The sequence below is a fragment of the Pantherophis guttatus genome, chromosome 4 (genome assembly GCF_059756535.1).
Source record: "Pantherophis guttatus breed Tessera chromosome 4, ASM5975653v1, whole genome shotgun sequence".
Taxonomy (NCBI): domain Eukaryota; kingdom Metazoa; phylum Chordata; class Lepidosauria; order Squamata; family Colubridae; genus Pantherophis; species Pantherophis guttatus.
In genome coordinates this window covers 22,961,495-22,988,224 of record NC_142066.1, presented here as the reverse complement: position 1 = coordinate 22,988,224, position 26,730 = coordinate 22,961,495, and the positions used below count along the sequence as shown (strand labels likewise).

General features: G+C 46.6%; 1 protein-coding gene across 9 annotated transcripts in view; it reads right to left on the bottom strand.

Moving 5' to 3' along the window:
• Positions 1-237: 237 nt before the first annotated feature.
• PARP2 (poly(ADP-ribose) polymerase 2) overlaps positions 238-26,730 on the bottom strand; it is a 32,848-nt gene continuing 6,355 nt past the window's right edge. For 2 of the 9 annotated variants that reach the window (XM_087891780.1, XM_087891781.1), the window contains exons 4-20: positions 25,488-25,700; positions 23,769-23,897; positions 23,027-23,097; positions 19,289-19,339; positions 18,507-18,603; positions 17,359-17,434; positions 17,167-17,269; positions 16,914-17,073; positions 13,837-13,908; positions 8,372-8,510; positions 6,639-6,702; positions 5,118-5,252; positions 3,515-3,642; positions 3,327-3,426; positions 3,132-3,230; positions 1,965-2,083; positions 238-716 (exon numbers count right to left, since the gene is read on the bottom strand). In XM_087891780.1, coding sequence (XP_087747906.1) covers positions 557-716; positions 1,965-2,083; positions 3,132-3,230; positions 3,327-3,426; positions 3,515-3,642; positions 5,118-5,252; positions 6,639-6,702; positions 8,372-8,510; positions 13,837-13,908; positions 16,914-17,073; positions 17,167-17,269; positions 17,359-17,434; positions 18,507-18,603; positions 19,289-19,339; positions 23,027-23,097; positions 23,769-23,897; positions 25,488-25,700 — 1,916 coding nt within the window. In that variant the 3' untranslated portion in view covers positions 238-556. Of the gene's footprint in view, positions 717-1,557; positions 2,084-3,131; positions 3,231-3,326; positions 3,427-3,514; positions 3,643-5,117; positions 5,253-6,638; positions 6,703-8,371; positions 8,511-13,836; positions 13,909-16,913; positions 17,074-17,166; positions 17,270-17,358; positions 17,435-18,506; positions 18,604-19,288; positions 19,340-23,026; positions 23,098-23,768; positions 23,898-25,487; positions 25,701-26,730 lie in introns of all 9 variants that reach the window. The other 7 variants (XM_034411497.3, XM_034411498.3, XM_034411499.3 and 4 more) reach the window with 5 other exon arrangements.

The following is a 26,730-nucleotide window of genomic DNA, read 5'->3' as shown; positions in this document are numbered from 1 at the left end:
AGATTGTGAATTTGGGGTTTTCATGAGCTGAATGCCATAATCATCAAAAGTATGACAAATCAAGGCTTCAACTATCTTCGCTTTGCATGTAATGAGTCTATCTCATATATTAGTTTCACATTTACTAAAATAAAAGAACTTTTGCATGATATTCTAATTTTTTGAGTTTCATCTGTACATGTTCTTATTTTCCTCTATCCAAGTCCGAAGTCATTGACATACATCAAAGAACAGAGCGACATTTATTCTTTTATTTTACAAAAATTTCAAGCAATTGCTGTACTTCTACCAGAATCTGCAGATCGTCCCCCCCCCAAAATAATGACCAACTAGAAACCCTGAGGATTAGCTTTCCTTCACGGCATCTTTTTTGTCAGTCAGGAGCCAACTTCGTTAACAGAAATGTAAATTAAAACACAAAAGTTTTCTAACTGCAAAACAAAGTCGGCGTCAGCTCTTCAGTCTCTCAGGTAGAAAGCATCCATCTCAAAAGAAAACCATCTGTGCTTCAAGATGTCATTCTTATGCCAGTCTTTCTCTGAGTTTTTTTCTCCGTTCACCAAAGCTGCGTAAAATTGAAGCGCACCTTGAGAAGGTACTTCATACGCACCTGGCAGGGATCATAGACCACAAACTCATTATAATTCAGGGTGTAGCCATTAGAGTTTGATATCCCGGTTTCTTTAGCTGGGCCCACGGGAACAATTGCACCATGCCTGGGCAGGAAGGAAAAAGACACAAGATTGTTATGTCGAGTCCCTAAGACCGTGATGGGTGAACCTGTGGCACGCAGAGACCTCTCTGCGGGCACGTCAGCCGTCGCCCCAGCCCAGGTCCACTGCGCATGCGGGCATGACTCCCGCCACCTAGCTGGTCTTCGGATCTCTGCTGCGCATGCACAGAAGGTGGGGTGCATGCATGGGAGGGTGCAGGCGGCTTTCCAGGCCCAAAACGGGGCACGGGGGGGGGGGCTTGTGTGGCCTCATACGGCCCCCCGTGCCCCGTTTTGGCATCCAGGTTGGTGCAGGAGGCTTTCCAGGCCCAAAATGGTGTGTGGAGGAAACCCCCCCCCCGCGCCCTGTTTTGGCCTTGGAAAGCCTCCTGCACCAACCTGGAAGCCAAAATGGGCTGCGGGGGAGTAGGACACATATGCGGGGGTTGCATTTCTACTGGGACATCAAGACTGAAAATCAAGTATTTTTATACATTTCTGCAACACAGCCTTTCTTCTTTAAATAAAGGGGCCTTTTGTTCGACCACAATGGCTTAAAAATTCATGAGCTAAGAGTTCTCACAAAGCTACAGAAATCGAGATAAAATGTGAGACATTTAAATCAAGCGGTTAAGGCACCTAGTTTGAAACCAGGAGGTGGTAAGTTCTAGTAGTGCCTTAGGCGTGAAAGCCAGCTGGGTGACTTGGGGCCAGTCATTCTCTTTGAACTCAACCAGTCTCACAGATTTGTTGTGGGGAAAATTGGAGGAGGAAGGAGTTCTAGGCATGCACATTGAGTTATTTATAATAACAAAGGCGGGAAATAAATAAAACATTCTACCTACATTATCATTTTCTTCGAAGTACAAATTTGTATTTTCTCAGGAAGACGGCATGGAAGAAGCTTGTGCATTTCACTTCATCTCTTTTTAAAACCAAATCTCCGCATTGTTTCCATCCCTCTAATTCAGAAGTGGGGAACGATGGTCCCCTTTATTGACTTCAGTACTTCAACTCCCAGAATTCTTTGGCTGGCTCAGGAATCTTGGGAATTGAAGTTCACATGTCTTAAAAGGGGCAAGGTTGAGAAACACTGGGCCAACTCTCTCTTTCATAGCATAAATTGACACCAGTCATAATGTACAGACTAAATGATGTGGGAGTGTCATACCCATCTTCCCAGACTAGTAATTAGTACTTAAATAGAAATTTTTCATCCCCGGCTGCTTTCTTCCCGTTATCCCAAACTCACAGAGAAACACGACCGGATGGGGCAATTTTGCCAAGGCCTTTGGTACTGTGTTTGCTGACTGGTAATTTTTCTGCTTCTGGATTGGCCTCCAACAGTTCATTGCATTCTCCTAGAGCAACCTGTAAACAAATACAGAATTTAAGTGCTGACTCACATATATCGCAAGGATGCTGCTTCACAGACAAACAGGGAAGGGAAAGTATAGCCGAGGTGCTAGCAAAAGAGAAAACAACAAATCCAGGAAGCCACAGAGTCAGGCTACATCTAGAGGGTTAGATGCAAATCTGTAATTATTATCTCGAACCAAACCCAGAGAATAACAGAGTTGGATGGGACCCTGGGGCAGATTCCAATTTTTAGTGGATAGAATACAATTTTATCCACTAGTATATCTAGCCAACTAATATAATTAAAATATAAGGCTGTATTAATGTTGGATAGCAGCAGAAGAATTGTAATCAAAGTATATCGATCCCCTCTTTTGTTGTTAAGATTTCTGACAATGTGCTTGGTTTAATTTCTATTCCAAAGCTTCATCTCAATTACGAATGTGATTACTGTCAGAAATCTTCAAAATAAAGGGACAATCAGCTTTGTTCCATTGTGATATCAATATCAATTGTGATTTGTTAGTATCACAATTAAACTAGGTATCAAAATATATTTCACCTAGCAATGGGAAGAATGAATGAATGATTTGAAATGCTACAAAGCTGCATATTTCCATGGAAAATTATTTCATTAATCCATGTGTTTTAAGTACAGCATAATCACAGAGTTGGAAGGGACCTTGGAGGTCTTCTAGTCCAACCCCTTGCTCAAACAGGGGACCTTATACTATTTCAGACAAATATATGTCCAATCTCTTAAAAACCTTCAGTGTTGGAGCACTCACAACTTCTGGATGGTCTACTGATTAACTGTTCTCACTATAGATAGTCCTCAAGTTATGTCCAGCCAGAATTCTGAGAGTTGAAGTCCACAAGTCTTAAAGTTGCCAAGGCTGGAGACCCCTGCTTTGGAGAATAGGTTGACCCTATTCTTTGTGGCAGATATTGGAACATTGCCATCATGCCACCCCTAGTTCTTTGTTTCATTAAACTAGATATACCCAACTCCTGTAAACGTTTTTCGTGTTTTATCCTCCCACCCAAGATGTCATCTCACCTCTGACAGCAGGAGGAAGCCGATATCTTTCTCGCGAGTGGCAAAACAGTAATTGGCACTCTTAGAGGACATATCCGCAAAGTAAATGCCTTTTCCAAACTGGGGGGAAGAGAAATAATAAGAAGAAAAGACTTGAAACCTGACTGCTTCTTGAGTTGAACGAATCGTGAGTTCAGCCTAAAGTAAGAGACTCACCATGTAGCCTGTGACGGGAGCTTCTGGTGGTGCCACACGTAACCCCTGGCTCAAGATCCCTGCCCAGTTACCCAGCCGAGATCCGTGCCACAGCAGCATCCTGAAGAAGGGAAAACGAGGATAAAAGATGGAATTCAGAATATATCCCAAGGATAGGTTTCATTTCGCCTCATCACCTCCCTTCTTACCTATTGGGCAGGTCAAAACGGAAGATGGCTTCTGAGCATTTTTTGTTCACTTCAAAGGCCTCGATCAGGGTCATCGTGTAATTCTTGTGGGTGGGAGCATGGGTGGAGAGCAAGTAGCGCTCCAGTACCTGAAAAAGGACATGAAAGACTTAGAACTTAGGATAAATTCATTCTCGCTTTGAATGTACACTAATCGGCATACATTAAAATGACATTTCGTTGCATACAGCTCTCAAAGGGTTGCCACCTCCAATATACACTTCATAAACATGACAAAATAAATAAGTACAAAATTATGCATATACCAACATATATTATATGACACAGAGAAACAACACAGTCTAGTTCAGATGTATACATGTGCATGGCGAGGGAAACGAATCTTGAGAGTTTACCAGGCGGATGGCATAGGGAACAAAGCTGTTACAGAATCTGGTAGTTCTGCTAGAAATACTTCCAAACCTCCTCCCAGAGGAGAGCAACAGAAATAGACTGTAAAGTGGGTGTGTGTGGGTCTCTAACAATGTTTTGAGCTCTAAGCGTAGTGCTTATAAGCACTATCCTGAATAACACGAATCGGGCTTCCTGTAATCTTCTCAGCTGTCCTTACCACTCCCTTACATACACTCTGTGTATGCTGAGAGAGAGCAAGCTGAGATATAACCATCAGAATGGTTCTTTCTAGAGCAGGGGCGTCAAACTCAAAGCCCGCGGACCAGATCTGGCCCGTGGGGTGCTTAGATCTGGCCCATGGGGCCAGCCTGGAAATATAAAAGGACCAGCCAATGGTGCCTCTGCCAGCCAAAACGGGGCCCAGGGGGGCCATGCACAACACCCTGGGGCCATTTTTGGCCTCCATGCCCTCCTGGAGCACTCTGCCCGCCAAAAATGGGCCACGGTGAGGCCTCGAGTGCCCCCCTCCCCAGGCCATTTTCAGCCAGCAGTGCTGCAGGAGGCCATGGAGGTCAAAAACAGGCCTCAAGGGGCCTCACGCAGCCCTCTTGCAACCCGTTTTCAGCCAGCAATGCTGCAGGAGGCTGTGGAAAAACAGGCCACGGGGGGGGGGGGGGGAGGGGGGTGCACACAACCCACCCGCACCCCATTTTGGCTGGGAGGGTGCTGTAGGAGGCATCCGTCTCATCCTTCCCTCTCCCACCAGCTGGCCCGTGGTGGAGAACAATGCTGATCTGGCCCTCACAGAACACCCCTGTTCTACAGTCTTCTTTGATACATTTGCGCTGTGGTGCTGGAGAAGGCTCCTGCGTATTCCTTGGACAGAAAAGATGACTAACAAGTAAGTACTGGAGTGCATAACACCAGATACGTTACTAGAAGAACAAATCGTGAAACTGCATCTCACTTTGGCAGTATTATATTTGGCGGAATTCACTAGAAAAAGCAATTATATATGGAAGAGTACTAAAAGGAATCCAGGCCATCAAAGAACATGGTGTGGCTGGACATCATCAAAGCTGACACCAGCCAGAGCATAGAAAAACTCAAAAGTAGTATAAGTTCAGAAGATGTGGAGGGACCTAACCCATAGAATTGCCAAGAGTAGGATAACATCATCATCATCATGTTCTTTCTTCCAGCTACACACCTGGAAAACATCGCTGGCTTTTTCCAAGGGTTGGAGTTCACAGTCAAGACTCCTGTAGCTCCGGTCCAAAGGATGTTCCAGATCCAATTGTTCTGATTGCACATGTCTGATACCAATACGGATCTCACCGAGAGCCTTGAGGTGGAAAAGAAAGTCAGCAGAGCGCAGCGATCACACATTCAGATGTGATCACGTTTTATAGGGCAATATTAATCACAGAAGGAGCTAGATATCTGGATGGTTGCCTTCCAGGTGTGGTGGGAATTAAGAGCCCAAAATACATAGAATTTGTCAGGTTGGGAAAATCTTAGATGAAAGTTATGACTGTAATTACAGGGCTCAATTACTGTCATAATTTGAGGACTATTTATTGTCCCATCTGCTTGAAAGAATATAAGCTTTGAAACTATCAAAGCAGAGGTGAGGAACTCTAGCCCTTTTATGACTTGTGGACTCCATGCTGGCTCAGGAATTCTGGGAGTTGAAGTCCACAGGTCATAAAAGGGCCAGAGTTGCCCATCCCTGATGTAGAAGAATTTAAAGGGGATGACCTTGTTATGAAAGAACCATTACAGAGAGACTTAGAGAAGCCATTTTAATTCATAAATTGAAAAAAAAACATGATAAAGAAACTCAAGCCTACCTTGTTTTTAATTATCATAAGGAGGGACAGAAACTTGAAAAGATTTTGAGGATTATTATTATCCCATACTGTAATAAAACAGCACTACTGGTGTCCAGTGGCATCTCTCTCTTGAAGAGCTGACATACGGTATATCACAGAAGTGAGTACACCTCCTCACAATCTTTTCATGTGGCAACATTGAAGAAATGACACTTGGCTACAGTGTAAAGGAGCCTTGGTAGTTCAGTGGTTTAATGCACCCTGTAATTAACACAGCTGCCTGCAATTTCTGCAGGTTCGAATCTTACCAGGCTCAAGGTTGACTCAGCCTTCCATCCTTTCTAAGGTAGGTTAAATGAGGACCCAGTTTGTGGGGGCAATAAGCTGACTTTGTATAAATATATACAAAAGGATGAAGGCTATTGCTTAACGCATTGTAAGCCACCCTGAGTCTCCGGAGAAGGGCGGCATATAAATCAAATAAAAATAAAATAAATAAATAAATAAATAAAGTAGTGAGTCTACAGCTTATATAACAGGGGACATTATCACTTCGGGGTGTACTCACTTTTGTTGCAATCAATTTAGACATTAAAGGCTATGTGTTGCACTATTTTGAGGGGTCAGCACATTTACACGGTTATACAAGCTGTAGACTCACTATTTTACACTGTAGCCAAGTGTCATTTCTACAATGTTGTCACATGAAAATATATACTTAAATATTTACAAAATGTGAGGGGATATTCTCACTTCTGTGATATACTGTATGCGCTTCACCTCATTTTTCAGTTCAGCACAGAAACTGAAGAACTATTTATCCCCTTGTTCTTTATAGTCAAAATGTCCATATACCAACTCTCTCTCCTTGAGCAATTAAATGTGACTTTCCTTACCTCCAGCAGCTGTGCCTTGTCTTGGAGTTCCTTTAATGTCTTTATAAGTGGTGGTGTTTTCAGCCTGAAAAGGAGAGGGAGAATGAGAGCAAACACTTTTTTTGGGGATGGGATTTGCATTAAAAAGTTGAATTGCCCATCACTGAAGATTCTCCTCAGAGAGGTGTCTGCCCTTCAGAAATTGGGGAAGGTAGCAACCACAAAGAGGACCTTCTCGGGAGCACCAGTTACAAAAAATTCTTCTTAGATTAGGGAGGCACATGGTTTGGTTTCCAACCTCTGATTGGACCATCAAAATCTAGGGGCAAGATGTAAAGGACTGTGGGAATAACCTTGGGAGACAGAAGGAAGAGCTGGAGCCAGGACAACCGTCAGATGAGAGATATCTCAGGCATCAAAGGCAAAGGGGTGGAGAAAGCATTGCAAAAGGGACCCTACCTAGTTTCTCTGGAACATACAGGGAAGGGTGGGGAGCAGAGGTGGTATTCAACCGGTTTGTACCAGTTCATATGAATCGGTAGTGGAAATCGCAGGTGGGCCCGCTCATCCACCCCATCCTATTTAGGCATGCTTTCAAGACCGGGCGCATGTACGGAAGGCACGCGAGCGAGCAAAATGCATGCACGGAAGGCACATGAAGTGAATACACGTGTGCGGGGTGAACGGTGGTAAGAATTTTGGAAATCCACTGCTGGTGGGGAGAAATGTTTTCAGGTTTGCAAAATCTGTTAGTGTAATCTTAAAGTAAAGGCACTGTTACTCCTTATGGTTTTAGTTTCATGTCTGGGCCACCTCAAAGGGCTGACACATTTGTGTGTGTGCCTGTGAGTGAGGAAGCTGTGGTCTGAACCAGCAGTTTCAGAAACCGAAACTTATAGTTTCTTTCTTTTCTTCAATTCCCCTCTAGTTGTTTACACTTGTTATGCCTGGTAAAAATTTGCGAATTGTTATTGAATCTACGGCTCTCGAATCTGAATTGAATCAAATCTTTGGCAAATCAAAACTTCTCTGCAATTAGTTAAGCAACCAGGGAGAGGATTCAAAAAGATCTCTATTAGTCCAGATTAGACTAGCAGACAGATCGTCTCTGGATACCCTATGCATGAGCACACAACTGTTTAAACAAACGATCATTCCCATAAAACTTAAACACCAGGGCTATTTACCAGTTGCATTGTTCTAAGGGGCCCTGAAAGCTAATTTGAAGCACAAACTGAACTCTCCAAAATTGTAGTCAAATTGTGGTGTTCAATTAACAATTCATTATCTCTGCAAAATTACAGATAGATCGGAACTGCACAGGTTTGGGGTGGGAAAAATACATAGTCCTGTTCTCATTGATCAGAAAACTGGCTGAGAGATTTAAATAATGTAGAGAATAATAACACACAACAGCTATTCAGGAAGTCCTCCACTTATAACGGTTGCTTAGTAACTGTTTGTAGTCACAAATGGCCTATTGCAAATAATTGGTTCACCACAGAGTTCACTTCACAACCGCTGCAAAAAAAAGGTTACAAACCTTTTGTAACCTTACAAAAAAGGTTACAAAATCTGATCAGTCATACGGGTGACCTGTTTATGACTATGACTTACAACCTTAATGGGCCGACTCCATTACAATCATAAGTTGAGGATGATCTGTATGAGAATAGTGCCAAAGGAGACTGGGTTTTTTTTCTTCTTCTCCCGGACAACTTACAACTTCAAGAAGGGGAATCGGTGCTACTAACCCAAAATCATGGGGGATCCGTGTGTAGAATTCATTGCAAGCTTCCAGCAGGACAGAACCAGTCTGACTCCGTTTCAGACAAGCTTCCACTTTCTGTAATGACCGGTACCCTGCCTTGATCTGTTCAGCTGTCAGCTTTCCTAGAGCAGAGGTTAAAAAAAATAAAATCAGTTGGATTCAAGGTGGGCAGGCAGTTATTTATTTATTGAGTGTATGGAATCTAAAGAGGCCACGTAATTACTGATATATAAATTTACTTTAAATAAAGCATCAGCAAATATACATTATATAAGATAGGTGGACAATATAGGACCGTGATGGCGAACCTGTGGCACGTGTGCCACAGGTGGCACGCGGAGCCATATTAGTGAGCATGCCAGCTCAGCTCTGGGGCGCATGCGCGCGCCGGCCAGCTGATTTTCGGGCCTTCTGGGCCCACCAGAAGTAGGGAAACAGGCTGTTTCCTGCCTCTGGAGGGCCTGGGGGCGGGGTGGGGAAGGCCCGTTTTTCTTTCTTACCTGGCTCCAGATCCTCTCTGTGTATCTGGGAAGGGTGAAAACAGCCTTTCCCACTCCCTTGGAGGCCCTACGGAGGCTGAAAGGGCCCATTTCCCGGCTCCCAGTGGGACAGGAAGTGACTTTTTTCCTGTCCCCAGCCTCCAGAAATTCCTAGAGCGGCTCCTAGAGACTCCTAGAGAGGCTCCTAGAGAGGTTCTGGAGGCTGGGGACAGCAAAAAATGTCACTTCCTGTCCCACCGAGAGTTGGGAAATGGGCCCTTTCAGCCTCCGTAGGGCCTCCAAAGGAGTGGGAAAGGCTGTTTTCGCCCTTCCAGATACACAGAGAGGATCTGGAACCAGGTAAGAAAGAAAAACGCGCCTACCAGGCCATCATGTGCCAGGAACGGGGGGGAGGGGGGAGGGGGTTGCGCACGCATGCGCGTGGGCACATGCACGCGCGACCCTCCCCGCCCCCCCTCTCCTGGCACGCGATGGCAAAAAGGTTAGCCATCACTGATATAGGACAGTGACCTTTTTGGCGTTGGGTGCCAAAAGTCCGAGCGCGTGAACCCTCGCATGCTCCCGCGTGCCAGCACCCATAATGCAATGGGCACCCCATTTGCGCATGCGCACATGACCCCCATGCTAATGCGCATGCACCTCACACTGCACATGCGCACATGCAATCCTTACTGTGCAGGTGTGCGCCTGCCAGGCCTGCGCCCCCACTTTTTCCAAGAGGGCCGGCGCGCCTCTTAACCGAGGACAACCAGGTACCCTTGCGAGACAGCTGTTCCCAAGCCGGCGGCAGTGCTCACGGTCCTGCCTGCCAACTCGCCAGCGCCCCATTCACCCATCCCAGCATAGGCCTTTTGCCCATGCTGCTCCCCCAGTCAGAAGGGGGTGCAGGGAAACACGCGAGGCTGCCGTTGCTGCCAACCGGGCCCGCTTCTTCTCCAGTTGGCGGGCGGCTGAGGCTTGCAATGAATGGCGCAAGCAGGACTGCAGCTCCACCACCATGCTGTAAATGTGCCTTGCGGGAGCGGAAGCTCGGAAGAGTCAAACCCTCCTGCCTGCCTTATGACGGACCTTTCCAAGGCAGGGCTAGGCTCTCCAACCTTGGGAACTTTGAGAACTCTGGGAGTTCTCAAAGTCCACAAATCTTAAGGTTGCCAAGGTTGGAGAGCCCTGTTCCAAAGGGCGCCTGCAACCCGCGACTGAAGGAGCTGGAGTTGTGGCTGTGCCGGCCATCCTGTCCCCACCCCACCCCACCCCACTCGGCTCCCTTCCCCCCAGCTGCCCCCTCCCGCCATTGGGCTCAGCGCCTGCAATGACCCAGGTGGGAATCGTCCGCATTGCCGGCGGATCCCGGGTTTCCTCCTCACTGTACTCCGAGGGACCCAGCAAGGGAGTGCCAGGACACCGGCCGCGCTGCGCTCTCCCCCGAGGCGGAGTGAGTCTGCGGAGAAGGAGGAGAAGGGCGCTCGGCTCTGGAATGTGCATTTCCAGGTAGGAAAATATTTTCGGGCGGCAGGGGGGAGGAGCCCAGCCCGCACTGCCGCCTGAAAATTCTGTATCAGATCAATTGTTTAGTTTATTAGCTTCTCCAGATTTTTTCATTCAATCTCCGGCTGCTGAAACCTCCCCAAAGGTCCCTCCGAGCAGCCCTTGCAAACTCCCCCACGCTCCCTCTGCCCCAGGCCAGGAGCCACCGTTGCTTGGGGCCCGAGCCTCCCAACCAGCAGCGCAGCCGGGAACCAGAGCTCCACTTTCCCCAAAAGGCTGGCAAGCTTTGAGTCCAGCCTCGGGGCCGCCGCTTCGCACTGGGTTGCCTCTCCCCATGTGTTGCTGTGGATTTCACCACGGAGAGGGCTGACTCCCTCAGTCGGAGGTCAAGAGCACAGCGCCGGTTTGTGGCCCCTCCTCCCGGGGCAGCTTGGCTCAGCACCGTTCCTAAAGACAGTAGCAGGTCCTCCAAGCAGAGAGCAGGTGCCGGGCCAGCTGGAGACGCTGCCCCTTCGCTCTCTACTAGCTAGGCCAGGCAGCGGTCCAGCCGGGGCAGCCTCGGGGGAGAGCGCAGTGCGGCCGGTGTCCTGGCACTCCGTTGCTGGGTCCCTCGGAGCGCAGCAAGGAGGAAACCCGGGATCCACCGGCAGCGTGGACAATTCCCACCTGTGGCGATTGCAGGCGCTGAGCCCGATGGCAAGAGGAGGCGGCTGGGGGGGGAAGGGAGCCGAATTGGGTGGGGGAGATGGCTGGCACAGCCACAACTCCAGCTCCTTCAGTCACGGGTTGCAGGCGCCCTTTGGAATAGGGCTCTCCAACCTTGGCAACCTTAAGATTTGTGGACTTTGAGAACTCCCAGAGTTCTCAAAGTTGCCAAGGTTGGAGAGCCCAGCCCTGCCTTGGAAAGGTACATCATAAGGCAGGCAGGAGGGTTCGACTCTTCCGAGCTTCCGCTCCCGCAAGGCACATTTACAGCATGGGGGCGGAGCTGCAGTCCTGCTTGCACCATTCATTGCAAGCCTCCACTGCCTGCCAACCGGAGAAGGCGGGCAGGCCCGGCTGGCAGCAACTACGGCCTCCTCGCGTGTTTCCCTGCACCCCCTTCTGACTGGGGGAGCAGCATAGGCAAAAGGCTGCTGGTCCACCGGTGGTCTGGACTGCCTGGGACCGTGCAAGTAGTTGCGCGGGCAGGGAGGGAGGGAATCTCTGGCTTATCTTGCTCTGCTCCTGTAGGAAGTGACCGCTGGGATTCCCTCTCTGCATCTTTTGGCACACACGCCAATTGCTGGTCTTTGTGTGCGCATGCGCGCCAGAAACCAGACCAGCTGGCCAGTGCGCATGCGCACTCTGGAAACAGGAAGATCGTTTTCCTGGAGTGCACATGTGCAATGGACGGCTGCTCTTCCAATTTCCGGCACACCCTGTGCACATGAAAACCAGATGACTGGCGTACGGAACCCGGAAGAACAATGGGCAGTGGCTTTGCGTGCCTGGAGAAATGGTTCTGCGTGCCACTTCCGGCACGCGTGCCATTGGTTCGCCAACACGGATATAGGAGATACCCTGTTTCCGCCAAAATAAGACATCCCGATAATAAGCCCAATCGGGCTTTTGAGCGCATGGCAATAAGGCCAAGCGCTTATTTCAGGGTTCAAATAAATATTAGACAGGGTCTTATTTTTGGGGAAACATAGTAATATATTAATATAAAACCATAATCAAATCAACTTAAGTGTAGGGAACCACAGAATTGCAATGGGATAGATCAGGGTTCACCCACCCTCCACCCCAGTCCTTTGACCGGCATCGGTTCGTGGCATGCCACAGAAGCTGGGTTGTGCAAACAAGCGAAGCTCCATCTGCGGGATGCAGGCAGTATGCAAAACCGCACCGCCTCTGGTTCGTGGAAAAGCCTTTCTCCATGGAACATAGTCCCCAGTGCCCAAAAGATTGGGGACTGTCATGTCCCAGCATATACAGTATATCACAGAAGTGAGTACACCCTCACATTTTGTAAATATTCAAGTATATATTTTCATGTGACAATACTGAAGAAAGGACACTTGGCTACAGTGTAAAGTAGTGAGTCTACAGCTTGTATAACCGTGTAAATGTGCTGACCCCTCAAAATAACGCAACACACAGCCATTAATGTCTAAACTGGTGGCAACAATAGCCAGTACACCCCTAAGTGATAATGTCCAAAGTGTCAATATTTTGTGTGGCCACCATTACTTTCCAGCACTGCCTTAATCCACTTGGACATAGAGTTCACCAGAGCTTCACAGGTTGCCACTGGAGACCTCTTCCACTTCTCCATGACGACGTCACAGAGCTGGTGGATGTTAGAGACCTCTACCTTCCATTTCAGGATGCCCCAAAGATGCTCAATAGGTCTGAGACATGCTTGGCCAGTCCATCACCTTTACCTTCAGCTTCTTTAGCAAGGCAGTGGTCGTTTTGGAGGTATTTGGGGTCCTTATCATGTTGGAATACTGCCCTGCAGCCCAGTCTCCAAAGGGAGGGGATCATGCTCTGCTTCAGTATGCCACAGTACATGTTGGCATTCATGGTATCCTCAATGAACTGTAGCCTCTCCAGTGCTAGCAGCACTCATGCAGCCCCAGACCATGACATTCCCACCAACATGCTTGACTGTAGGCAAGCACACTTGTCTTTGTACTCCTCACCTGGTTGCCACCACACACGCTTGACACCATCTGAACCAAATAAATTTATCTTGGTTTCATCAGACCACAGGACATGGTTCCAGAAATCCATGTCCTAAGTCTGCTTATCTGCAGCAAACTGTTTGCGGACTTCCTTGTGCATCATCTTTAAAAGAGGCTTCCTTCTGGGACGACAGCCCTGCAGACCAATTTGATGCAGTGTGCGGCGTATGGTCTGAGCACTGACAGGTTGGACCCCCCCACCCCTTCAACCTCTCCAGCAGTGCTGGCAGCACTCATATGTCTATTTCCCAAAGCCAACCTCTGGATATGATGCTGAGCACAGGCACTCAACATTTTTGGTCGACCATGGCGAGGCCTGTTCTGAGTGGAACCTGTCCTGTTAAACCGCTGTATGGTTTGGCCACCATGCTGAAGCTCAGTTTCAGGGTCTTGGCAATCTTCTTATAGACTAAGCCCTAGGCCATCTTTATATAGAGCAACAATTCTTTCTTTCAGATCCTCAGAGAGTTCATTGCCATGAGGTGCCACGTTGAACTTCCAGTGACCAGTATGAGAGTGTGAAAGCGATAACACCAAAATTTAACATACCTGCTCCCCCTTCACAACTGAGACCTTGTACCAGTAACGAGTCATGTGATACCAGAGAGGGAAAACGGCTACTTGGGCCCAGTGGTGGAATGCTGCTGGTTTAACAACCGGTTCGGTGAGCACATGCTAAGGTGCTTAAGCGCAGCGCCAAAAATGGAGCATTTAGAAGTTTAGCGGCTTACCTTCCAAATCAGCAACGGTAAGTAGAACAGCGAGTGAGGGAGAAATCAGCTGTGCTGCGCGACTGGGATGAGCTACAAAGCAGGAAATAAAGGATACAATAGACCGGGACAGGTGGGTGGGGCCAACTGATTGTTGGTGCTACTGGTTTGCCCGAACCGATCCAAGCCAACTGAATACCACCTCTGCTTGGGCCCAGAGGTGGTATTCAGCAGGTTCTGACCAGTTCTGGAGAACCAGTAGCGGAAATTTTGAGTAGTTCGGAGAACCGGTAAATACCACCTCTGACTGGCCCCGCCCCCATTATTCTCTGCCTCCTGAGTCCCAGCTGACCGGGAGGAAAAGGGGATTTTGCAGTATCCTTCCCTGGAGTGGGGAGGGAATGGAGATTTTACAGTATCCTTCCCCTGCCATGCCCACCAAGCCACGCCCACCAAGCCACACCCACCAAGCCAAGCCATGCCCACCAAGCCACGCCCACAGAACCGGTATTAAAAAAAATTGAATCCCACCACTGCTTGGGCCCCATTTGGACATTATCACTTAGGGGTGTACTCACTTTTGTTGCCACCAGTTTAGACATTAATGGCTGTGTGTTGCGCTATTTTGAGGGGACAGCACATTTACACTGTTATACAAGTTGTAGACTCACTACTTTACATTGTAGCCAAGTGTCATTTCTTCAGTGTTGTCACATGAAAATATATACTTAAATATTTACAAAACGTGAGGGTGTGTATTCACTTCTTCGATATATTGTAACTTTTATATACTGTTGTTGCTCCCTATCCCCATCTATATATTTATCCCCGGAGGGACAAATATGCCCTAACATACGATCTTTATATACTGGTGTTGGTCTCTAGCCCCATTTGGCCGGAGAGACAAATATCAAGTATATTATTTGAAGCTGACCCCACCCTATTACCCATCAGCCTGCACTCTGAAAACAAGTGCATGCTGGGAAGCCAAACTCCATTTCCTTTAGCATTTGGAGAAGGCAGAAGCAAAGAGGAATCCATCTTAAATCTGTGGCACATGGTCATCCAAGGACAAACTCAGATTCTACACACCGAGCATCGCTGTTTCACCATATCCTGTTCTTTCAATAAAGCACTCAGATCAGGGGTGAAATGCTCCCGGTTCAGACCGGATTGCCTGATCCGGTAGCGATAGAGGCGGGTGGTTCGGAAAACCGGTAGCAAAAATCCTTGCCCCCCACCCCCCACCCCGCTGAGCCGCACAATCATCAGAGGCTTTTTTAAAAAAATTTTAAAAGCATTTTTTCTACAACCTCTTCGGTGGAAAAAATGCTTTTAAAAGTAAAAAAAAAAAAAGCCTCTGATGATCATGCGGCTCAGCTGGGATCATCAAATGCTTTTAAAAGCCTCTGATGATCACAGCTGAGTTGCCTGATCGGCAGAGGCTTTTAAAAGAAAAAAAGCCTCTGCTGATCAGGCAACTCAGCTGGGATCGTCAGAGTCTTTTGAAATCATTTTTTACAACCTCTTAGCCGAAGAGGTTGTAGAAAAAATGGTTTTAAAAGGTAAAAAAAAAAATGGCCACGCCCACCCAGTCACATTACCCCCCCCCACCAAGCCATGCCCACAGAACCAGTAGTAACAAATTTTAGATTTCACCACTGACTCAGATCTATGCACACGGTCTGTTTTACTGGAGGATAGGTGGGTTTAGCTGCACACAGACTAACGTGTAGTGGGGACAGAACAGGGGCTGTTGAGATAGATGTTATAATTCGATATGGAAGGAAGCTGTCCATCTAACTGCTTCTGGTGGGACTCCGGTGAGATCATCCCAGGTGCCTTGAAACTTCCCAAAATTTCCCGAAGTATACGTACTGTGTTTCCCCAAAAATAAGACCTATCCCGAAAATAAACCTTAGCTTGATTTTTACGTATGCACCTAATATAAACCAAGTGAGTTTTGTCCCATTTTCCAACCTTTTTTGCCACTCTTGTTAAGTGAATCACTGCAACTGTTACGTTAATAACCCAGGTTGTTAAGTGAATCCCACAGTTGTTAAGCGAATCTGGCTTCCCCCACTAATTTGGTTTGTTGGAAGCCAGCTGGGAAGGTTACAAATGGTGAACACATAATCCCAGGACACTGCCAGGACACTGTCCCAGGCAGTATCCCAGGACACTGTCCCACAGTATCCCAGGATACTGTCATAAATACATACCAGTTGCCAAGCGCCCAAATTTTGATCACCTGACCATGGGGATGCTGCAACGGTCATGTGAAAAACTGTCGCAAGTCCCTTTTTTCTGTGCCATTGTAACTTTGAACAATCGCTAAACCGAATGGTTGTGTTGTGGCCCGCCGACTGCCAGCAAAGCTAGTAGCAGAGTCAGATGAGGAGGAAGTGGATGGAGAGCCTAGGCCCGCTTCGGAGTCTGATAACAAAATAGCATCAGAGACAGAAGAGGAGCCGGGGCCTTCCGTCCTCCCACAGATGGAGAGGCAGCTGTCTTTGGGGTCTGAGCTAAGTGAGGGGGAAGAACAGATGGGGCCCATCCCAGATACATATTTGCATAGGGAGTAGAGGAGAGGCGAGCAAAGGAAAACAATAAGCCGGATCTCAAAGAAAAGCAGATATGGATGCTAGCCAGCCTCTCCCAGGCTGGGAGTAGGGTTATACTAGTAGGGATTTGGGTGTGGCCTGTTGTCGCAGACAATCATTTGTTTCTAGTCTACAGCAAGCAATTCGGATTTCTTGGTTAAACCCAGGTTTGTTGGGACTAATTACATTTGATTTTTTTTTTTGTTTATCCATGTGAATAAAAGACTCTTACTGCCCCATTATAAAAAAAGGGATTTGTTTAACTCGTGAGTAAACAGCTTATCACTACTTGTGAAGGCTGGGTCAGAACAGGTTGTAAGTCAGGAACTACCTGTGTTTATTTTCAATAAGATTTCTTAAGCAAAGGAACCTTTCTCATTTCTTCTAAAAGATGATTGTGCGCTTTCTCTACTTAAAAAAAAGGGTTTTTTGGCCAAGTTGACCTCTTAAATAAATTAAAACTAAGGGTAAGAGGGACAAACCATGATTGCGTACCTAATGGAGCTTTTCGGGTGTCGTACTTCATCTCGATCACCATTTCCTCCATCGTGCGAATATTACATATCAGTTCTACCAAAGCCTGCAACCTTAGGTCCAGCTGGGAAACCGGCTGGGGTTTGGAGACTGTGTTCTCGGGGGCAGCTCCTGAATTCTTCTGGCAGGAATACAAAATGAGGATTTATGAGCAAAATATCCTTCTGTTTTCTAAAGCTGCCTCCCTCTGCTCTTTCCCGCCAAAAAGCCTTACAGCATCTTTGGCTTCAAAGTCCAGATGAAGAAGATCATATTTGCCTGCGACCTTCTGGAAGTTAGCCCGTTTGTCCCATTCATTTTTGGTTTTGTCTAGGAACCTCAGAGGCAAAAACAAAACAAAAAAGTTCAGGAGAAAGGAGGTGCTGAGTGGGATAAGAACATTGCCAAAACTTTTAGAGGGACTCACTTTTTGGCGAACACTTCTTTGGCTTTTGCTAAATCTCCAGAGCAAGGAACGAGGGAGTTCTGGCCAGACTTACCCACTAGAAAGTAAAAAAAAATATATATGAATGAATAAATAGCAATAGCATTTATATTTATATATCACTTCACAGTGCTTTACAGCCCTCTAAACGGTGTACTAATATCTCCTTTGATTGCATCTGAAGGTTAACACAGTCAGAATTTCATCTGAAATAGTTTTTATATAAAGTATAGCAATAGTATTTAGACTTATATACCGCTTCAGTGCTTTACAGCTCTAAGCAGTTTACAGAATCAGCCGATTGCCCCCAACAATCTGGGTCTTCATTTGACCCACCTCGGAAGGACGAAAGGCTGAGTCAACCTTGAGCCTGTCAAGATCGAACTTCCTGGCAGTGGGCAGAGTTAGCCTGCAATACTGCATTTTAACAACTGCACCACTACGGAATGAAGGAAGAAAGGAAGGAAGGAATGGAATGGAATGATCAAAAGGATACTGAGGAGTACAGAAGAGGTGAAGCCACATTCTATAACTCAGAAAAAAATGCAAGAACTCCAGAAGAATCCAAAAACTTGATGTATCATTATTCACTAACATTTCAATTGTTTTTTTTAAAGGTATTTATGATAACGTAACACTTAGCACTTAAGACTTATACACCGATTCATAGTGCTTTACAGCCATGTCTAAGCAGTTTACAGAGTCAGCATATTACCCCCAACAATCCTGACCCTCATTTTGGCAACCTCAGAAGGATGGAATGCTGAGTCAACCTTGAACTGGTCAGAATCGAACTCATGGCAGTGGGCAGTGTCAGCCTGCAATACTGCATTCTAACCACTTACAGCATTTTCAGGCAATGAGATCCCTGATAGTATTTCTCAGTCTTGACAACTTTAAGATGTGTGGACTTCAACTCCCAGAATTCCCCAGCCAGCATGAATTCAGGAACTTGAAGTCTACGCATCTTGAAAGTTGCAAAGATTGAGAAACACAATCCTAGATCCATGATTGCTTGGTGAAATAGAGCCATGCTTTCTTTTTAGTTTGTATTAAAAATTAAGGCCTACTAAGTGTCAGCTTTGCTCTCACTTCCTTTTTCCATGACTCAGTTCCTTGCCCCAACTCACCGCGCCCCCAGCGCATCCAGACACTGTAACTTTGTGCATTGTCATCTTCCAACAGTTGTATGAGATAATATTTATTGTTGTTGAATTGAAGGTTTGTCTGGAGGAAGCCAAGATGGGGAAAAAAAGGAGATGGTCAGAAATGAGAAGACAACATCTTGTTCCATTTCTATTCCATGTACTGCTCTCCTAGATGTCATCTGAACAAACCTCTATGAAAAATCAGACTTTCATGAAACTATTTCTCCAATCTCTTCAGGGGAATTTTGCTCTGTAGGGTGATAGGAAGCCAGCTGAAGAAGGGGGAAGCCCAAATTTATCAATAAGCTCCCCCTACTACATCCGTGGTTCTCAACCTGTGGTCTGTGGACCCATGGGGGGAACCACAATGTCATCACAGGGCATTCGCGAAGACTTGAAAAAAATGTTATGATTTAAATCTTGAGTATCTTAAGTCTTGGGGGATCCGTGGCCACAAAAGTTATTTAAAGGGGGTCCGTGGTGAAGAAAAGGTTGAGAATCACTGACCTACATCATTGGAGTTTCTAGTTCTGTCTTCCCTGCCTGTTAGAAGGGCTTTCCCCACAATTTCGTCATCCAGATAATCTTGCTAAGAACAAGAGATTCAAAGATAGGCCTTGTCTGACCTCATTTGGTTGGCTCTGCGACTGAAATTGAGGGATGAGCCTAGTTCTCTCCAACTGAAGTCCAAACTTTTTTTAAAACCAGGCAGAATCTCTTGATTGGGGGGAAAAAAAACATACCAACAGGTAGAGTCCACTCACCTGATTCAACATCACGTCATAAATGTCATCTCCTTCGCAATAAACATGAGCCTTTAGAAAAGGCAAGAAAGAGGAAAGGAGGTTATTCAAAACACAGGAATGAAAAAAGAAAAATAAACCCCCTTTTAAGCTAGGTTTGACTTCACAAAGACAACAACCATGCAATTTCTTTGGCTGAAAAATGCAATTGTCTTCTTCACATTTGCCAGTCTGGTCTACAGCCCTAGGACTTCCTGTAGGCCTCCATCCAAGTACTAACCAAACCAGACTCTGCTGTAAGGTCCAAAATGTACTCAAGTCATCAAAGTTCCAAAAAGAGACTTGAGCAGAGGCTTGGAAAAAGTAACAGCTTTTGTTATGGCCAAATATCTGCGTGGACAGTTCCACAGCATGCAAGTAGCAAGCATGCAAGGGAAAAAGCCACACCTGAGAAGAGTGTGGCAAGCATCTTATACATTCAGGTAACCAGTCAGAGACAAAAGTTTGTTACCAATCCATAGAGCATTCCTTGACCCTGCCCTGACCATGCCTTTCTTATCTATAGAGCATTTCTTGTAGGCTTGTGTGTCTGTCTTCCTTATCTATTCTGACTTCATCTCGGGCAGCTTTGTGTTGTGCGCTTCTTATCTCTACGGCAAGACTGTGCCTGGCGCCACCATAGAAGCAACACACAGAAGCGAGAAATCAGGGAGCAAAATAGCAGAGGTTCAACTAAGACTAATTTGTAATAACTATATGTATAACTATACTATTTTGTAGTAACTTGTTTCCCTTCACTGCTTAGCTTGCAAGCACAGACAGCATGTCCCGGCCCTGCCACTTGCTGTGCTAAAAGAGTCTCTTTGCCAGACTGCAAAAATCTTCTATTTCCCCAACCAAATGCTGTTCCAAATGTTGGATTTCAACTCCCAATTCAATTCCCAGAAAGCATGGCTAAAGGGGCTGTTTTATGCTAACGAAGGCTAGCATGAGGAAGTGGCTTAAGGAACCTCACGGGCAACCAAGGTGTGACACACACACACACACACACACACACACACACACACACACACACACACACACACACACCAGCTCTCTGCAGAAATTGGGTGATTCTCCTCTGCTAGTGAGGGAATGAATGAACTTATTGGACTGTAATAACAGCAGAAGAAATTTCCTGCAATGACTATCACCCATGTAGCTTATCATGGCAGCAAAGGAGAGAAGGAAGGGAGGGAGGGAGGGAGGGAAAAAAAGAAAAAAAAGAAAGAAAAGGAAGGAAGAAAAAAGAAAAAGAAAAAAGGAAGGAAGGAAGGAAAGAAAGAAGGAAGGAAGGAAGGAAAGAAAAAAGAAAGGAAGGAAGGAAAGAAAGAAGGAAGGAAGGAAGGAAAGAAAGGAAGAAAAAAGGAAAGAAGGAAGGAAGGAAGGAAGGAAGAAAGAAAGAAAGAAAGAAAGAAAGAAAGAAAGAAAGAAAGAAGGTAGGAAGGAAGAAAAAAGAAAGGAGGGAAGAAAGAAAGAGAAAATAGAAAGGAAGGAAGGAAAGAAAGAAAAAAGAAAGAAAGGAAGGAAGGAAGGAAAGAAAGGAAGGAAGGAAAGAAAAAAGAAAAAGAAAAAAGAAAGGAAGGAAAGAAAGAAAGGAAAGAAAGAAGAAAGGAAGAAAGATAGGAAGGAAGGGAAAAAAAAGAAAGGAAGGAAGAAAGAAAGAAAGAAAGAAAGAGAAAATAGAAAGGAAGGAAGGAAAGAAAGAAAAAAGGAAGGAAGGAAGGAAGGAAGGAGTCATTAAAAGAGACCAATGACAGAAAACCATGTGTCCTCCCCCATGAGAGCCCGGTTTGGAGGAAGCAAGACCACAGAAGGACTGCAAGGCTACTCCTCCCATCCCTCCTCATAAGGAACATCTCATATGGAGTAAATTAAGGAGAAGCCTTGGGGTAACAAAAACAGAGTTGGAAGGGACCTTGGAGGTCGGGAGTTAGTCTTTGCCTGGAAGAATTGTTTGCTTTGGCTAACACTCCCTCCCTCCTCCTCCTGTCTGTTGCCCTTTGCCTTGCCTTAAAGGCTGCTTTACGCCTGTTGATTTGTCTAGCCTCGAGGACTGTCTTCTGCCTTTTGCCTTGGACGTTTGTCTTTGGCTTTGCTCTGCCTTTACAACTGCCTTTGCCTCTGAGAACTGCTATTTATCTTGTGCCTGAACTTTACCTTGTGGACTACAGTTTGCCATGTGGACTCGCTTAGCCAGTGGACTAAACGTTGAACCTTTCTCTGTGAACATGCTCCTACCTGGTGTACTGTCTTTGTAACATAGGGGCTGTTGTTTGGTGGGACTGAGGGTGGCTGCCTTCAAGGTAGCGTGGAGGGGTTAGAGCCTTACTGATAGTTAGAAGGCCGTTTGTTTGAACATATTTTGAGAGCAATTAAAGGACTTTCTAGAGCAGTGTTTCTCAACCTTGGTAGCTTGAAGATGGGTGGACTTCAATTCCCAGAATCCCCCAGCCAGCAGCGCTGGCTGGGGGATTCTGGGAATTGAAGTCCACCCATCTTCAAGCTACCAAGGTTGAGGAGCAGTGTTGTCAAACTCAAGGCCTGCGGGCCGGATCTGGCCTGTATGGTGCTTAGAACTGCGGGGCCGCCCTGGAAACATCGAAGGACCGTCCTGAGGTGCCTCTACCAGTGAAAATGGAGCTCAGTAGGGCTGCATGTGGGTCCTCCCGGCCTCCGTTTTCACTGGCAGATGGTTGCAGGAGGCCATCACAGCCGAAAACGGAGCTCGGGAGCCCATTTTCGCTGGCAGATCACTCAGGCCACCGTAGCCATCCCTGACACGAGTGATGTCAAGCTGGCCATGCTGCCCCTCTCAGGTCAAACACAACCCTGATGCGGCCTTCAATGAAATTGAGTTTGACACTCCTGCTCTAGAGGCCTGCCTTGCCTTGACCCACCTGGATCATAATACCATGTCCTTGGACTCTCTGGTCAATCCACTGACCTACGTTAAGATGCCACTCCTTGCTTCCTTCTCCTTTCCCACTGGCTCCTTCAAAAGGGTGCCTCCAACCTACAAGGCGGGCATTACTAACCTCAGATGCTCCCGGCCCTTCCAGGCAGACCAGATAGGAAATACAACCAATGAACTAATTCTATTGTACCACATTAACTGAATTTTTTAACTCTGAGAGTACAATTCCCCCACTGTTATTTTTACAGTCTATAACAGTGATGGCGAAAGGTCACACGGAAATGTCGTGCACGCGTGCTCGTCAGGGCCGCGCTATGGAAAAGCCGAACCTCTGAGTTCTGGCATCCATGCGCACCCGACAATCAGCTAATCAGATTTTGGCACTGCCACGCTTGCAAAGGACAGCTGATCATCGCGCACGCATGCGCGCCAGAAACCTGGAAGACAAACAGGCAAGGCCGCGCGTGCCGGGTTGACACAGCTTCGTGTGCCACTTTGGCCACGCGTGCCCTAGGTTCGCCATCATGGATCTCTTAACATAAAAGGATCCCTTTGGAGTTTCTTGCCTCACCCACTATCCAGTTGTGGGCTCTGCTGCCTATTATCTGACCATCTCCTAGGCAGCCGGTCAGTTCCCAAGGTCTTTCCCACAGCAATCCCATGAAAGATACCAATTTCTCTGCTAAAGCTTTCTTGGCAAATTTCCTGACAACATCTGCCAACCTGTTTGCTGACCAAACTCTGGACTCTAATTTAGCAAATATTCTATTCTCAGAAAGGTCATAACGATACCGATGACATACTTTTCCCAGTTTGGCTTTGCACTCTGGGTCAACCGGAGCTTTTCCCTTCACGGTCAATGTTTTTACTGCCTCTGTAGGTGAAAAATAATAATAAAATACCCACTTTGCATTGAACAGAGGTGGCATTTGGCTACAAGGAGCTTAGGCTGACATCCTACAATCTAAGCATTAAAAAAGAACAGGTCCTTACTCCTTATGATCCTACGTCTCTGGGCTTAAAACAAAATACACTTAATTAAAGGGGTATTTCAGCAACTCTAACTTCTTATGGGGGAGGAACAATGGATCGGAGATTAAAGATCCTGAGATTGTCAGCTGGAAAGTTGACAGCCTAGGTTCGAGGAGTGCTGCGCGACAGGGAGAGTTCCCGTTACTGGCTGCAGCTCCTGTCAACCTAGCAGTTTGAAAGCATGCAAATGCGAGTAGATTAATAGGTACCACTTTGGTGGGAAGGTAACAGCATTCCGTGTGCTTCGGCATACAGACTTGCTGGCCACATGACCACAGAAGCGTCTTTGGACAACACTGGCTCCCTCGGCTAAGAAACGGAGATGAGCACCATTCCCTGGAGTCAGACGTGACTGGACAGGGGGAACTTTTATCTTTTAACTTCTTATGAGATTCCTAATTGCAGTTCCTATTACCAACCTCCCCACCACGTATTTATTTCCGAAGAACCAAGCTGTTCTTTCCATCTCACCCTCATGCACTGATCCCCAAAATCAATTTTTTTGGCACCTACCCATCCCATCTCCTTGCCCCCGAGATGTAGGGGCATCTAATTCAGTCTGGGACTTCTTAGCAGGAACCAATGTACTGGCCTCCAAATCACTGCTGCTCAGCAGGGATCCCACCTCTGCCTCTGTTGCATCTGAATGAGGAATAACAGTAACAGAGTTGGAAGGTACCTTTTGAGGTCATCTAGTCCAACCCCCTGCTCATGCAGGAGACCCAGACTAGGGACTCGAACCGCCGACCTTTCTGATCGACAAGCTCAGCGTTTTAGCCACTGAGCCACCTAGCCAGGCTAGGTGAAAAAAAAAGGGAAAGGCAGAATGGAACAGAGGTGTTAACTGTTGTTTCCATTCCTATGTAAGGATAGAGGGGAAGGGGCCCCGGGGCCAAATCTACACTCATAGATTTTCACTTGCAAGGAGTGACAGAGCCCGGTCGAAGTTCTATAGTTCAATTCCCAGCATAACAATAAATTTCTGCACAGGTACCCTTTTGACTTACAACAGTTAATTTAGGGATTATTCAAAATTACTTACGAATGTTGCAGCATCCCCAGGGTCATGCAATTAAAAGCTAAAATGCTGGGCAACGGGTTCATATTTACGACGTGGGCAGTGTCCCAGGGTCATGTGATCGATTCCCCCTTTGTGACCAGATTCATCTAATATAAGAAGCATATTACTCGCTGAACAACTGCACGGATTCACTTAACAACTGTGGCAAGAAAGGTCGTAAAATGGGGTGGGGGGGAAACCCAACGCTGGCTATTGGGGGCGAGTTATTGGCCCCCACGGATAGGGCTCGCAACTTGGGCGTCCTCCTGGATGCACGGCTGTCTTTAGAAGAGCATATGATGGCCGTGGCCAGGGGGGCTTTTTATCAGGTCCACCTGATTCGCCAGTTGCGTCCCTTTCTGGATCGGGATTCCTTACGCACAGTCACTCAGGCACTCCTCACTTCCCGCCTGGACTACTGCAATGCTCTCTACATGGGGCTCCCCTTGAGGAGTACCCGGAGGCTCCAACTGGTGCAGAATGCGGCCGCGCGGGCGGTTATGGGAGCGAGGGGTCGCTCCCATGTGACACCTCTCCTGCGTGAGCTGCATTGGCTTCCAGTGGTCTTCCGGGTGCGCTTCAAGGTGTTGGTTACCACCTTTAAAGCGCTCCATGGCATAGGACCTGGGTACTTGCGGGACCGCCTTCTGCCGCCGATAGCCTCCCACCGTCCAGTATGCTCCCACAGAGAGGGACTCCTCAGGGTGCCGTTGGCCAGGCAATGTCGGCTGGCGACCCCCAGGGGGAGGGCCTTCTATGTGGCAGCCCCCGCCCTCTGGAATGATTTGCCCCCGGAGATAAGAAGGATATCGGATCTTCGGGTCTTTCGCCGAGCCCTGAAAACTCTTCTTTTCCAGCAAGCAGGGCTGGCGTGAACCCCGCCCCCCTTTTTTAGTTTTTAATGGTTATTAATTGTTTAGTTTTAATTTGTTAATGGGTTTTAATTCGCACTGTTTTAATTCGGGCCAAAGTATATAATTCTTTTAATTAATTTTAAATTTTGTATTGTTATGTATTTTAGTTTTGGCTGTGCACCGCCCTGAGTCCACTAGGAGAAGGGCGGTATATAAATTGAATAAATAAATAAATAAACTTAACGAATGTCTCGCTTAGCAACATAAATTTTGGGCTCCACTGTGGCCGTAGGCCGAGGACTACCTGGACTCCAATACCTGACTCTTTGTATTCTATCCGACGTTCAAATTTAGTCTGCTGGTTTGTCTGCACCATGCGGGCCGTGTCCAGCTTGTAGCATTTCTGACCGAATGTCAAGTCCACTGTGGGTTCCCGGTCACCATTTTTGGCTGCCTGTAAATCCAAGCAGGTAGCAGCAGGGTATGGAATCCACTCATTTTCCTGGTCTCCTTCCCATTGCCAGACGAAATCTGCTCCCATGCGGGCGAAGAAGAGGAAAAGGAGAAAAAGAAATTGAATTAAATATAAGAAGTCAAAGCTAAACATCTCTCAGGGGTTGAATAGGAAGAGAAATGAGAAACCAGCTTGTCTTACAGGTAGTCTCTTATCCAAATAAAAGTTTATCAGCAAGTAAGGAGTATCAGAATTCACTGTCTTGTGCCCATGTAGGGATTCCAGATTAATTGCCTGTTTGACTCCTTCCTCTGGCTCAGCCAGTCTCTCTTGTACATATAGCCACGTTTTATGATACAGTAGTCCTCGACTAACAGTTCAACAGTTTAGTGACCGTTCAAAGTTACAACGGCACAGAAAAAAAGAAACTTATGACCGTTTCACACTTACGACCTTTGTTAGTATCCCCATGATCAAAATTCACATGCTTGGCAATTGGTTCATACTTATGATGGTTGCATTGTCCCGGAGTTATGTGATCTGCCTTTGTGACCTTTTGACAAGCAAAATCAATGGGAAAGCCAGGTTCACTCAACAACTGTGTGGCTAACTTAACAACTGCAGTGATTCACTTAACAACTGTGCCAAGAAGGGTCAGAAAATGAAATAACACTCACTTTTAAAATTTTCTCTCACTTAATGACAGAAAATTCTGTTATATGTGGCTGTAAGTTGAGGACTATCTGTTGTTTTGTCAAACCCAGGGCTTACTTAAACCTTTCCGGATGACATATAGTCCTTGAACCTATGACCACAACTGGATGAGAATTTCCATTGTTAAGCAAGATGGTTGTTAAATGACCATTTATTTAACATTTCTGCCGCTGTTGCTAAGCAAACCATGCGGTCATTAAGCGAATCCGCCTTTCTCCATTGACTTTGCTTGTCAGACAACAGGTGGGAAGGTCAGCAACGGTGATCATGTGACCCAGGAAGCTGCAACTGTGGTAAATAGGTTCCCCTTGCCAAGCATTTGAATTCTGATCAGGGTGACTGTGAGAAGGCCGCAACGGTTGCAAGACTGGACACAAGTCATTTTTTTCTGGG